At 45.6% G+C, this 13,447-nt stretch overlaps 3 protein-coding genes and 1 long non-coding RNA gene across 12 annotated transcripts in view; 3 read left to right on the forward strand and 1 right to left on the reverse strand.

The window, feature by feature from the left end:
- Positions 1 to 1,926, forward strand: part of SYTL2 (synaptotagmin like 2) — a 40,869-nt gene extending 38,943 nt beyond the window's left edge. For all 9 annotated transcript variants that reach the window (XM_052669424.1, XM_052669444.1, XM_052669433.1 and 6 more), the window contains one exon: positions 715 to 1,926. In XM_052669424.1, the coding sequence (XP_052525384.1) occupies positions 715 to 860 (146 nt within the window). In that variant the 3' untranslated portion in view covers positions 861 to 1,926. The remainder of the gene's footprint in view (positions 1 to 714) is intronic.
- The window catches only part of LOC128074610 (uncharacterized), a 51,281-nt gene extending 44,067 nt beyond the window's left edge, over positions 1 to 7,214 (reverse strand). The window contains exon 1 of the long non-coding RNA XR_008203247.1: positions 7,109 to 7,214. This is a non-coding gene — a long non-coding RNA (uncharacterized LOC128074610). The remainder of the gene's footprint in view (positions 1 to 7,108) is intronic.
- Positions 3,875 to 5,092, forward strand: CCDC89 (coiled-coil domain containing 89). Its single transcript, XM_052670134.1, has one exon. The coding sequence runs from the start codon at positions 3,954 to 3,956 to the stop codon at positions 5,001 to 5,003; it is 1,050 nt and encodes a 349-aa protein (XP_052526094.1). The 5' UTR covers positions 3,875 to 3,953; the 3' UTR covers positions 5,004 to 5,092.
- On the forward strand, positions 6,974 to 11,276 carry CREBZF (CREB/ATF bZIP transcription factor). Its single transcript, XM_052670274.1, has 2 exons — positions 6,974 to 8,429; positions 10,309 to 11,276. Exon 1 carries the CDS (start codon positions 7,092 to 7,094, stop codon positions 7,953 to 7,955), a length of 864 nt encoding a protein of 287 aa, XP_052526234.1. The 5' UTR covers positions 6,974 to 7,091; the 3' UTR covers positions 7,956 to 8,429; positions 10,309 to 11,276.
- The last annotated feature ends 2,171 nt before the right edge of the window (positions 11,277 to 13,447 follow it).

Here is a 13,447-nt window from a genome sequence, read left to right on the forward strand (position 1 = left end):
GGGATCCTGCCTTGTCACTCGGCCCTAATACAACTTCCATTTACAATTTAGAACAAGTGTAGTAGAAATAAACCTTTGTCCTTACATTGTACCTGGTATGAAATACAAGAATATGCTATTTCTGCACCCAGAATCTTGACAACATACCACAAACTTCTGCAAAAACCAGATAGGTGGTGTAGAATCAGTATTGGGTGGAGATAAAAGGATAGATTGGGAATGTTTGAAAAGATTTGAACATTTTGGATGTGGAAACTTATAAATGCAAAGATGTTTATTTGCAGAAAGGCAGTGTGAGATACGCAGATAGAACTGCATGTTTTTCCCAGTTGTTTTATATATATATATATATATATATATATGTATATATATGTCCCGTTCTATCCAAGGAGGGACGATGCATTTACAGTCTTTCAAAGCAAAAGCAAGAAAAAATGAATTCTCAGATGGTTCAGCAGAATAACTTAAAACACAAGTGAGGTCAGTAAACACAAACTTACAAACTTAGTCTTAACAAGTGGAGAAAGGTAACGCAGTTTGTGTGCAGAATCGTCACTAATTGCATTTGATGGAAATGTCCAACCATAAAAGTTGAGTCAGATCTCGAAATCACCACCTGAGGAGGTGAAACTGCTTGAGAAGACAGGCAAATTTGATTGTCAGCTCTCAACTTTGCATAATATTAAGTGATTAATGTGTCTGATGTTTTTCTAGGCAAAAGTTATGGAACTACAGTGGACTGGATGGATTCTACTTCAGACGAATCTGCCCTGTGGGAGAAGATGATAAAGTCGCCCAACACATGGGTGGAAGATACACTACCTCTCAGGATGCTTATGGTTGCAAAACTGACAAAATAAGGGCTTTCTGATTGCTAGCAGCAAAAAGAATTCTTGGGAATGGAATCAAAAGGTGTGGTAGTGAAGCTTGGAAGAGGAGCACAGTAGCTCCTTTTATAGTCTGTGTTCTGTGGCTGTTCTGTTTCTCTGCTATCAAGTGTCACTTCATATTTCAAGTTACACTTCTGCCTGCAGATCTATGCAAATTTAAAGGGCTAGTTCTTCTTCACTGAAAATATACTCAAGTAAGAATGCACCTAGCAATTGAGAGGTAGAGGAGTCTGTGATACCTGAATGCTTGTGTTGCCTAATTGAAGTGTTGCTTATTCCTTAAATCTAAATTGCTGAAAGTGTGTTCTAATTGCAAAAAAAAAAAAAAAAAGGAAAAGCAAGTAAACTTGGCACTTCCTGGATTGTTTGTGAAGTGTTTTAATGACTCATTAGCAACAGGTGGCATTTTGTTCATGCTTCTCAGCATCCCTCTACAGCTGAATCCTCATTGTGCTACATTGGATCTCTCCAGCAAGGACTGTGCAGAATGTTTTTTTTTAAAGAAGTCCCTTTACATGTGGTTGTACTTTTATATGGTATAAAGTTGCTTCTATAATGGAAGAAGCACTACTTGAAGTGGAACTGTTGGCATCTTATTCTGCAAGGTGCAGAGGACTCTTAATTCCAGTTTACTAGGAAAAACTAAGTTTATAAAGTTTGCTTATACATTTGTTCATCACCTTGCTAATAAATCAACATTACTTTTAAATATTGAAGGCACTGGAGTCAAACTTGTTCATTCAAATGGTACTCTAAAGGATCTATACTTGCCAGTTTTAATGATGATTAAAGTATTGGGTATTTATTTTGTAAAGTGTACTCATTATCTGTACCTGCATCTGTTAGCTTGTTTTGCCAAACTCATTTCTCTGTTCTTCAGCGCCACCGTTAGGAGAACGCTGGGATTATGGCTGGTCCTGGTTTAAAGAGCTCTGCAGCACATGAAATGGGACAGGGATTTGTCACTTGTGGAAACGCATGCCACTAAGGGAAGATAAATGCATAAAACACAAAGGGTATTACTTAAAAAAATAATTCCATTTAAGGCTGCTTTTATTATTATTAAATCTAAATAAGAATTTGTTTATTAAAACTCAATGCTTTGTTAGCTAGTCAGTATGAATATGCAATATAATGAAGTAAATATAATAAATGCATGTTTATTTGCAGTAGCTGCAAAGATCCAGAGGCTGGAAAAATCCTGCATCTAAGGTTAGGGAGGAAAAAATACGGCTCTTTGCAGCTTCAAATCAGTTGCTTAATTTAATCATGAAAATGTAAATGCTCAGACTCCTTGGTTATTTGTTGTATGCCATGAATGGGGGGAAAAAAAAAAAGGTGCTTTTCAACCTGCTGGGGAACAGCCATTCTTTCATCAGCTGTGCAGCCCGGAGATTGCAAAAAGAGCAATGAGTCTCCATCCCTTACTGCCTCAGCTGCTTTGGACGAGGTAAGTAGCTGGTGCAGATTGCACTTTGCTTTTCCAGAATCACCACCCATTCAGAGGAGGCCAACTAAGAACACAAAAGCAAAGCAACTGCTGTACCACTTAAGTACAGATATGTTGTTTTGAGGCGTAGTATGCACACTGGCTCATAAAAGAACAATCATTTATGTCTGAGAGAAACCTCTATTTGTAATCACTAACTACAGGATTTCATTTTCACCTTAAAAAGTTGCTGAAAATATGACCAACAATTTAACAGGTATATAAGTTTTTTGTTGTTTTGTTTCCTGTGAAGCCTAGACACATTGCTGTGCCAAAATAGCTAGGGGAGCTCAGCTCATAGATGGGGTCTTGAGGCTTCAGATTTGTAGGCAAGCGCTCTGTAATCTCCTGTGTTCTATACTGTACAACATTTCAGTAGCTAAAAACTTAATTGCTATCAAAATAAAAGTTCTGTCCATATATATATGGATTCCACAAAAACAGGAGCTTTTTTTTTTAATGCCCTTGGAAGCGCCAGCAGCATTTGTTTGCTAAGAACAACTCCCAGCTACTTCCATGGCTTCTGGAAGGCAGGATTCTGGAGTGACCCATTCAGACCTGCATTGCCATGGACACAAGCCCCATGCTAGGAGTGTCAACAAACAGGCGAAGGAAGGAAAACACCTGGCAACAGAGAAGATCTGTCCTCCTACGCCCCTCTCTCTGTTTTTTTTCCGCTGGATAGCCTCAGCATTTTGGTCTTTCCCTGTTATGGCTGAATGTTTTGGCAGGAACCAAAGCAGCAGCAGTGGAAGGTGAGTACCCAGAAGCAGCATCCCTGCTGTCACAGCTTGGCACCTGTCCAGACTTGGCAGGCTTGGGTTCATTTTTTTTGCTGGATGTTGTTCTTCATCCTTCCTTTACTTCTCTCTCTGAGGAGTTTTCCCTAAGCCTAAACTTTACCTCCAGCCAAGGCACAGAAGGTCTCAGAGCCTGATTATCAGCAGGCCGTGTCATGCTGTGTCACTGAAGGTCTGCATCTGAAAGTTGTACTTCAGTTTTAAATAAACATTTTGTACATCTGGGTAGCACTCCAGATGATTAGGCACTAATAATGCTGCTGCTGTAACACAAACACCTTCAGAAGAGAAACCAGACTCAGCAAATCAGCACCAACACTCAAACAAGGAACCTTCTCTCCAGGCGCTGCCTTCATTACTGTGCATTCACTAGTTATTGCCACTGAGTAGATGTGTTGTGTTTTTTTTTTAATTCATGAATCTCTAAGCACAGTGTAAGGCTATTATTATTTTTAATGAATAATATACTATCAAAACCGTAAAAATCAATTTGAGGATTGAACTGATTCTCTATGCTCTACTTAGATTTATAATTTGTAAATACCAAGCCTACGGTTCTTTGCTTTTGCATCATGGAGTCTGGTATCTTTCTCTTCAGTCTGCTTGTCTTTGAACTGGGGTCTGCAGAGGCAGAGAGGGCTGCAGGGCTGCTCTTGGTTTTAGGATTCTCTGTCCACCAGCTTAGAGCAGTTCTGGGAACGCTTCAAACCTCCTGAATGTCACTAAGAGAAGTGGTGTCTGAAGTGTTTTGTCTTTGTGTGTGACAGTGTCTCCATGGCCCAAGAGGATGGAGAGGCAGTGATGGCCAACCACAGAAGTGATGAGGAGATGGGCAAAGATGCAGAAGATCTGACAAAAGGCATGCAGACACCCTGCGGGAGCCCTGAGGAGAAGAGAGAGAAGGCTCTGCTACGGGCACGCCTGGAAGAGCAGCACCACCTTATCTGTATCTTGAAGAAAAAAACAGATGATGCACGCAAACGCTACAGGAGCCTGGAGCAGCTTAACGTGGAACTGGAGAAACTGAGGCTAGAGGATGCTGTGAAACTAAAAACCCAAACCCAGCGGATTCAGTACTTGGAGAATTTGGCCAATAACCTCGAAAAAACGATCTACTCCAAGGACGAGCACAAGAAACAGAACGCACAGCTGAAGGAGGAAAACCAGCACATGCAGAAGGAGAACGAAACCGTCCTCAGCCAAGCAGCGAAGGACAAGGAGGCTGAAATGCTCCAGCTTGCTGCCCAGGCCAGAGAGCTCTCGCAGCAGCTGGATGCTCTGCATGACAAATGTGCTTGTGAGAGATCCAGGGCCCAGCAGCTAGAAAAGGAGCTCCTGGAAGCACAGAGCCAGCAAGCAAATGCCTGTATCTTGCAGGTTGACTCGTTAAGACAACAGCTGCAGCGCCTACAGGAGGAGCACCAACAAATGGTGGAACAGCTAGAGCATGGAGAAAGCCAGCAGAAGGCTCATGATGCCGAGCTGCAGGCCAAGCTGGAGAGGGCAAATGAGGAGAAAGAGCAGCTGCTGAACCTGGCCAGAGAAAGGGGCAAAGCTCTGCAAGAAAAGCAACAGGAAATTCTGCAACTGGGGAGGAAGCTGGAGATGGCAGAAAGAGCCAAATGGAGAGCAGAGAGGAACATTGTTAAAGAAGTGGCAGCAAACTATGATCTGAAGGTCCAAGAGCTCCAGCAAGAGCTGAAAAACAGCCAGCAGGCTTACAGCGAGCTCTCACTGCAGTTTGATGCTTACAAAAAGCACAGTATGGATTTACTGTCCAAAGAAAAAGCACTGAATGTCAAACTTCGTCACTTTAAGGCATAAAACGTCAGCATTCTGCTCGGTTCTTAGCAGGTACCACTTCACTGATTTCTGTTCTTGTTCGTGCAGCCATCTTCTAGCAGATCTCTGTAATGTACTTACAAGCTTAAATCCTTCTGCAAGAACTGGTCTGGAGCCTTTAATTCTTTTTTGTTACAGTTTTTCATAAGAGCTCTATGCCATTAAATCCAAGCAGGAGTTGTCAAACTAGCCAAACCATGTCAGATCTGTAACGTGAAAGATTAGGGGGGAAAACTTCAAATGTGAATTTGATTGATTTGGTCCTAGATTTTTTTTTTTCCCAGACTTTTTTATTTATTTATTTATTTATTTATCAGAAGCACTCATAGTCTCTAACGTTTGATTCTCTCTTGAAGTTCAAGAGATGGGGAATGCCTTAGAGGCATCTTTGGAGATCCAAGAGTGGAATCCAATCTTGCAATGTCTGTGGCATGGACAGTAACAATTCAGAAACTCACTGGGTCCAAACAGTAAAATCACTGAATCAATACCTGAGGTTCAAGCAAGATATTACACGTAGTTGTTCTACAGCTGCCTACAGTTCTCTTACCTAATGCCAGTGTTGTTTATATCCCTGTTCAACTCAAAGTAAGAGATTCTTTGGGTGATTTCAATTGTTTTCAAAGTAGGTTGAGGGTTTAAGTGGTACAAAACCTGAGGGCACAGGTCTGGCAATTTCTGGCCAAAATCTTTCTGTTTCTTGTCAGCACCGTGGGACAGTGAGGCTCCCCATCCTCTCCTGCCTCTCTCCCAGCTGAGGAGGTGGTTTTTGGCTGCTGAGTTTCAGCTCCTGAAGCCTCCCACAATATGCTGCATCCTGCAGCTGCAGCTGGGCTGCAGGCAGCTGCCAGAATTGCTCTCCAAGTTCTCATAACGTGAACATGTCTTAGAGACTGACTTTTTACACAGTCTGATGCACTGGGGCACATTAATAAGAGTGTGGCTGAGGGAGGCGGTCCTGCACCTGTGCTCTGCCCTGGAGAGGCCACAGCTGGGTCCAGTTCATAGAATCACAGAATCATAGAATGGCCTGGGTTGAAAAGGACCACAATGATCATCTGTTTTGAACCCCCTGCTATGTGCAGGGTCACCAACCACCAGACCAGGCTGCCCAGAGCCACATCCAGCCTGGCCTTGAATGCCTCCAGGGATGGGGCATCCACAGCCTCCTTGGGTAACCTGTGCCAGTTCTGGGTTCCCCAGTTCAAACAAGACGGGGAACTACTGGAGAGAATGCAGTGGGTTGGGCACAGAGATGATCAGGGCCTGGAGCATCTCTGCATGAGGGAAGGCTGAGAGATGGGAGGCTGTTCAGCCTGGGGAAGACTGAGAGGGGATTTTATTAATGCTTACAAATACCTAATGGAAAGATGGAGCTAGGTTTTCACTGTGCTCATTGACACAACAAGGGGCACAAAGTGGGAAAGTTCCCAGAGGAAAAACTTCTTTACTCTGAGTATGGCAGAGCACTGGAACAGGCTGCCAGAGGTGGGGAGTCTGCTTCTCTAGGGGTGTTCGACATCCACCTGGACGCCTGGACCTGCTGCAGGGAGCAGGCTTTAACCTGGGGCTGGGCTCCACGTTCCCAGAGCTCCCTTCCAACCCCTACAATTCTGTGACAGTGACAGGACAAGGGGGAACGGTTTAAAATCAAATGAGAGATTTAGATTTAGGTTAGGAAGAAATTCTTTACTCAGAGGGCGATGAGGCCCCTGGTGCTGCTCATGGAGCTGTGGCGCCCCATCCCTGGAGGTGCTCGAGGCCAGGTCGGATGGGCTCTGCGCAGGCTGAGCTGGTGTGGGGCACCCAGCCCGATGCAGCGATGAGGAGCGGATGTGCTTTAAGGTCCTTCCCAAGGCAGCCATTCAGGCACCGTTAAACTCCCTCACACACGCGCTTTTCCCGCGCGCGGCCGCAGCCCTCAGCCATTCCTCCCCTCCCCCTCCCCCCCTCCATCCCCTCACGCCCGCTGCTTCCCGACATGCACCGCGGCATCGCCGCTCCGCGCCGCTCTTCCCGGGCCCCGCGGCCGCCGCCTTCTCCCCCCCTCCTCCCTCCGCCGCCGCCGCCATGCGGCACAGCCTCACCCAACTGCTGGCGGCTTCCTCGGGCGGAGCGAGCCCTTCGGGAGCCGCGTGGCCTCTCGCCGGCGCTGGGCAGGCCCCGAGAGGGCGGGATGGCGGCGGGGAAGGGGATCCGGGAGCGGCGAGGCCCAAACAACAGCAACAGGAAAAGGAGGTGGTCGAAGGCCCGCCCGAGGTGTGGGAACAAGAGGACTGGTTCCCCGGGCTGGAGCTGGGAGACCTGCTGGAGGCGGCCAGGCCGGAATGGGACGCGGGAGCGGAGCCGAGCGGCTGTTTCTGCGGAGAAGCGGGGCGGGGCCGCAGGCGGCGGAGCGGCGGGGCCGGCAGCAGGCTGAAGGCGGCGGCGGCGGCGCGGCTGAACCGGCTGAAGAAGAAGCAGTACGTGCTGGGGCTGGAGAGCCGCCTGCAGGGCCTGGCCGCCGAGAACCGGCAGCTGCGGGACCGCAACCGCGGCCTCAACCGCCGCCTGCGGGAGTTGGAGCGGGAGAGCGGCTACCTGCGGGCCGTGCTGGCCAACCAGAGCGCGCTGGGGCAGCTCCTGAGCCGCTTGGCCGGGACGCGGGCCGGCGGGCTGCGCCTGGGCACCAGCCTCTTCAGGGACGGCCGCCGCCAGCACCAACAACAGCAGCAGCACCAACAGCAGCCCAGCCGGGCCGGCGGCGACAGCGGTGACCACGACTACGCGCTGCCCAACGCGCGGCCGCCCGGCCCCGAACAGCCGCCGGGCGCGGAGCCCGAGGAGCGTTGGGCGGCTCCCGGCGGGATCTGCCTGCACGTGGAGCGGGATCAGGTGTCGGTGGAGTTCTGCTCCATCTGCGCTCGGCGAGCGGCCGCCTCCTTCAAAACGTAGGGTCTGCTACCCGCCGCAAGTGCCTCCTCGCGGAGAAGGGGAAGCTGTCGCCTTCGGGTGACGGAATTCCGAACGACGGGTGAGCGCCTCGACCGAAGGCCGCGTCGAGCCGGCGGCGGTGCGAGCCGGGCGCGGTGGTGACGCGGAGCTGCGGGCGGGGGACGGACGGCGCCGACCTGAGGCTGGACGGCGTGCGGCTGTCGGTAGAGATAACGTTGACCCAGCCGGGTTTGTGTCTGCCCGTTTATCCCAGCTGAAAACGCTCGCTTAGAAAACCGAAACCTTCATTAAGACGTCGTCGTCGGACGGCAAGTAGTAACGATTGGAAAAAGAAAGCATGCGTATAAAATTGTGCTGCTTCTTGGTTATACGTTACTATTAAAACCTCTCTGACAGTTTCTCTTTTAGGTGCTTGCCCTGCCAGGCTCCGTTGTGTAGGGGTTAAAGAGCAGTCGTTTCCCACCTCGCAACCTGGTAAGGATCAATATATTCCCATAATGCGGTGTCAGACAGCTTGCTTTGCTTGTGCCGGTCTCGTTCATGCAGTGACTGGTCCAGGAGATGGTATCTCTGGTCCCTGCCTTGCTGTGATGTTTCTGATTCCTATCTCAATTGTGGAAAACACCATTCTGAGTAGCTGCTTTCTGTTCTAAATCAATATGCGCGCAGTAGCTGGTCAGTGAGCTGCGTTTTGAATTAAAAGTAAATGCTTTCTGCCATTTGAAATAGGAATTTTCTATTGAACCACGAGCTGGTGAGCTGCAAAAGGGAAAATATGCTAATGATACAACATTTATAGTCTTTTGTCACAGTGGAAGTCCCAAAAGAACAAGTAAATTGCTTTTAAATGAAAAATGTGATCTATGGCTTAAAATACAGTCCAGTGTTAAGGATGCATGGTCCCTTTAGGATTGTCCTTTCCTGCCTTTCTTGAATTCATGATGCAGAGTTTTTCCTATTGGAACAGAACCCATACGCTGCTTACATCTGTTCAGTGAAACCTTAATGTAGAGAAATCACTTTCTATATAGAACTCCAGTGAGAACTGTGGTTGGCATCATGCGGGTTTGCAAATAACTGAGTACCTCTCACAAGTAATCTCTGTGCCTGTGCACACTGAAATTCCTTTGTTGTTTCAGAGTAGCTTTAAATTTTAAAGAAACTGCACGTATATGCATGTGCTTAATTTTACAGTAGAGATCATAGAATCATAAAATTGCTCAGGTTGGAAAAGACCTTAGAGGTCATTGTGTCCAACCACAACCTAACCATACTACCCTTAACTCTAACAACCCGCCACTAAATCACATCCCTGAGCACCACATCCAAACGGTTTTTAAACACATCCAGGGATGGTGACTACCACCTCCCTAGGGAGCCTATTCCAGTGCTTATCAACCATTTCTGTAAAGAAGTTTTTCCTGATATCCAGCCTAATCTTACCCTGGCGTAACTTGAGGCCATTTCCCCTCGTCCTGTCACCAGTGAGAAGAGACCAACCCTGCTCTTGCTGCAATCACCTTTCAGATATTGGAAGAGAGCATTAAGGGCTTCCCTCAGCCTCCTTTTCCCCAGGCTAAACAGCCCCAGTTCCTCTGGTCTCTCCTCATATGGCCCATTCTCCAAGCCCTCCACAAGCCTTGTTGCCCTTCTTTGGACCTGCTCCAGCACCTCAATGCTCTTTCTGTACTGAGGTGCCCAAAACTGAACACAGTACTCGAGGTGAGGCCTCACCAGTGCAGAGTACAGAGGCAGTATGACTTCCCTAGTCCTGCTCACAACACCATTCCTGATAAGGATGCCATGGATGTTAGTTTAGCTTACTCTTACGGTACCCAGAAATCCGTAACTTCATTCAGTTCAGCAGAGTACGGAGATGAGCGTATATGTGACTAATTAATTGAGAAATTCTTCCTGATTAACTGAGATAGGAGGAAAAATGTTAATGAACAGCAGCGTGTGCTCTCTGGTAGTAGCATTTCTCCCACACAGAATGAGCAGGTAGTTGTGTCATAATGTTGAGGTGGTTTTTCTGTACATCAGCTGGGGGAAGAAGGATTGTGAGAATGATAATACATGTAAAGTGAGGTTTCACAAAGAATAGATTTAAATCAGTCCTGTGTATTAACTTTTAAGAAAATATTCTAATGAGTGTTTTGGAAGTCTTTTGTTTCTTACAGCCTTAAATTTGGTATTTAAGGCTAAGCAGAAGGGTTTTCTCCCAGCAATTGGAACTGTTGGCACTACACCTCATCAAGTGCTCCTCGGTATGAAGATGATTTTTCTTTGTGAAACATCACTGTGTGATGAAGTATACGTGTATTTAGCATCCTTGTTTTTCTTTATGCTAAAGTGGATTCAGCTGTGTTGGGGCAGAAGAGACGGGACCAGCTGCTGGCCACATTTCCTGCTTTATTTTAAAAGGTAGTATAAGAAATGAGAATAAAGAGGTAACAGGGCTTTTGCTGTCTTTGTTTAAACAAACGAAACAAGGTTGAATGCTGGGATTCATTAACTGTCATCCGAGATGTTTTTTAGAAGACAGTATCCTATCAAGCAGTGTTTTCAGAGTTCCATTTGTTCAGGATGCACTGCCAGCACAAGAGAGACTTAAGACATGCATTACTGCGGTGGCATTGGCAGGACTGTTCCGAGGTTCAGTCTTTAGCTGTGTGCTCTGCTCTAGGTTTATGACAGGACCTTCTCCAGATGTGTGCTGACTGATACACAGAATGGAAATTAGTGAGTTAGATTGAGCCTAGGTTGAATCTGCCTGGCTCAGGCTTCACAACCACACTTCAGTTTGAATTTTAGTGTGTGCATGAGAAGGGAAACACGAATGCAGCAAGTGTGGGATGTTACAGTGGCACTGCTACAGTCACTTCAGTGCAGTTTATTTTAAGTTAAATATGCATTGTTTCATTTTGCATCACTGCAAAGTGGTAGGAGTCAGAGATCTCTGTTACGAAGCTGCACATCACTGGAGCCATGAAACCACCTGAGCTGTGTCTGATGTTGTGGTACACACAGTTACATAGACCTGTGCAAGAACAAGGTCAAGTCCCAGAAAGTAAGTGGCTGCAGGCATATCTAGTGCCTACTGAATCATATTTAAACCAAATAGAGGGGAGGAGGTTATTTGAAACTAACCAACTGTACCATCTGTATGGTGTATTAATGTAGCTTTTTGAAGTGGAAGCCTTGAAATGACTTTAACTTAATACTTGAAAATATATTGTAAATGTTTCTTTGTAATGATGTGCCATCCAGATGAGAATACGGTATCGTAATAAAGTCAGACCTGTTGATTTTGGGCTCAAATGTTTTCTTCATCTTTTTCTTCTCGCTGGTACCTTGCTTTAATTGAGTGCTTCATTACACGAAATGGGAATCAGGGAAATTCTGCTGCGTGGGTGAGCTGATGGAACACAAGATTAAATGGATCAGTGCATCCTGAAGGAAGGTTCTTGCTCACCTGTCTTTCAAGTTAGTTTGGGGTAAAGAAGAAATAAAGAAGAAACAAAGGCATTATTCCTTGAACCGAAGATAGAGCTGTTCTTCAGCAATAACTACATTTTGTATTTCACAGCTGTTTCCCTTAATTAGCGTGAATATGTCTAATTAATAAGCCACAGAGGAGTGGAGTTTTTACATTCCATGGGCTGCTGTCTCCCTCTTTGCTATCCTTACTAGGTTCTGAAATTTGATAAATAGTCAATAACGTGCTCTTAGCCATGATGTTCCATCACACTGTTGTTTCTGTGTTCAGCACTAGGGTGAGTGTATGAAGTGTTACAGGGTTCTGAAGGGGCAGCATTTGTAAAGCTCCAGAGTGAGCCACATGCTGCTGTAGACTTTGATTTCTATTACTCTTAAATGCATTATTTGTAAAGAGCACATTAAAGAAATGTGCTGGCTTTCAGTGCTGAACTGCCAAACTATACTAAATTTTCCAGTATTTCTTCACCCCAAGGTCACCTGGAGCTTATTTAGAGTGCAGTAAGAAGCAATTTCATTCTCGGTTCTCTTTTACAGACAGCACATTAACTTTTCTTCTGTTTTCTGAAGAGCTTAACAGCATCGGGAGGAACATCTACCTAACAACTGCCCACAGAACCTCTGTTCTCAAAAGCTAGCAAAGAGTTTCCCTGTGAGAATCATCAAGATTCTATTTGTAGCATTCTATTTGTAAATGTTTCAAGGATTTATTAGCTGTTAGGGATACTCAAATGGGTTGTGTTTAAAGAACGCCCTGTGTAAAACTGCACCTTGGCAGTGGTGGAGCCTGTGTTTTTTTATCCAACTGCTGTAGGATATAGAGAGCTGGAGAAATAACACTGCCTCTGCTCAATGGCAGGAAGGTGCCAGGAGCAGGACTTGATGTGGGGGGATGTGGAGTAGATGTAACATTGAGATTTGCCATCTGAAATGAAAAACGTACAAGATAAACACTAGAAAAGTACTAATTTTATCTTCATTTTTCTCTATAGCCGGTCCCTTTGGTAGAGTTCAGACTTAAACCCATCACAAGTCTGTCAGTACAGGCTATTTATCAGGCATGTGATGTGCAGTCTGACTGCCTCCTTGCAGCTACGAAGGTAGGAGAAGGCATACAGATCAGACCCCAAGGAGTGTTGTTTTCCTATTGTTGTACAGAATGCTCTCTACCTTCCGTCCTAAAATAAGAGTAGAGAACAGTTTGTCCTCACTGAACCCTTTAAAAACACAGCATGCATTTTGATTAGTTGGAGAATAATTACCACTTGAATTGACAGCAAAATAAAAACAGTGCATGGAATGGAAGGAGGTTTTGAATATCACCCATAGTGTGAGGGTCTGCTTTCCCTGTCAGCCAGATCTATGTAAACACTCAAGTAACCACCTCTGAACCATTCATTTTCTTAAAGACACCACTGCAAAGTAATAGCTTAAAATATCATTGTTCTTTTTTTTGTCACAGGTAAGTGGTTCAGTGAGTTAAAGTCTGATGATACAACTCTTGGAAATACCATTGTTCACTGCCTAGTAAAATATTTGTGAGAATCACTAAAGTGGAGGATGATGAAGGTAAGGCTGGCCAAAGTGTCCCCTTAGATGCAGGTCAGTGTGAGAACATAGGAATACTTCAGGCTAAGCAAAACTAAACCAACTTTGTGTAACAGCTGTTGCAGCTGCAGTGTCATTTTGCTGCTTTGCCTGTACAAATAAGGCCACTGCTCCTGGTTACAGAGAAATAATAGCATGGTAGTGAGACTTTCTCACTATGATTCCTACTATGATTGTCCTGCTATAACAAGGAAACTAAAATAAACATGAAACTGAAATACAACCTTCATCAGTGTCCAACTTGGAATTTTTTAAGAAAGCCAGTTAGGGCTGAATTCTTAATACATAAATTACTGTTTGCATCTCTGGGGATAGTAGAATTTAAATAAAATGCATGTTGCTGCTGCTCATAATGTAGGTTTTACAAAGACGACCACGCAGCGCAC

Source organism: Tympanuchus pallidicinctus, unplaced genomic scaffold (genome assembly GCF_026119805.1).
Source record: "Tympanuchus pallidicinctus isolate F22 unplaced genomic scaffold, pur_lepc_1.0 scaffold11, whole genome shotgun sequence".
Lineage (NCBI taxonomy): Eukaryota > Metazoa > Chordata > Aves > Galliformes > Phasianidae > Tympanuchus > Tympanuchus pallidicinctus.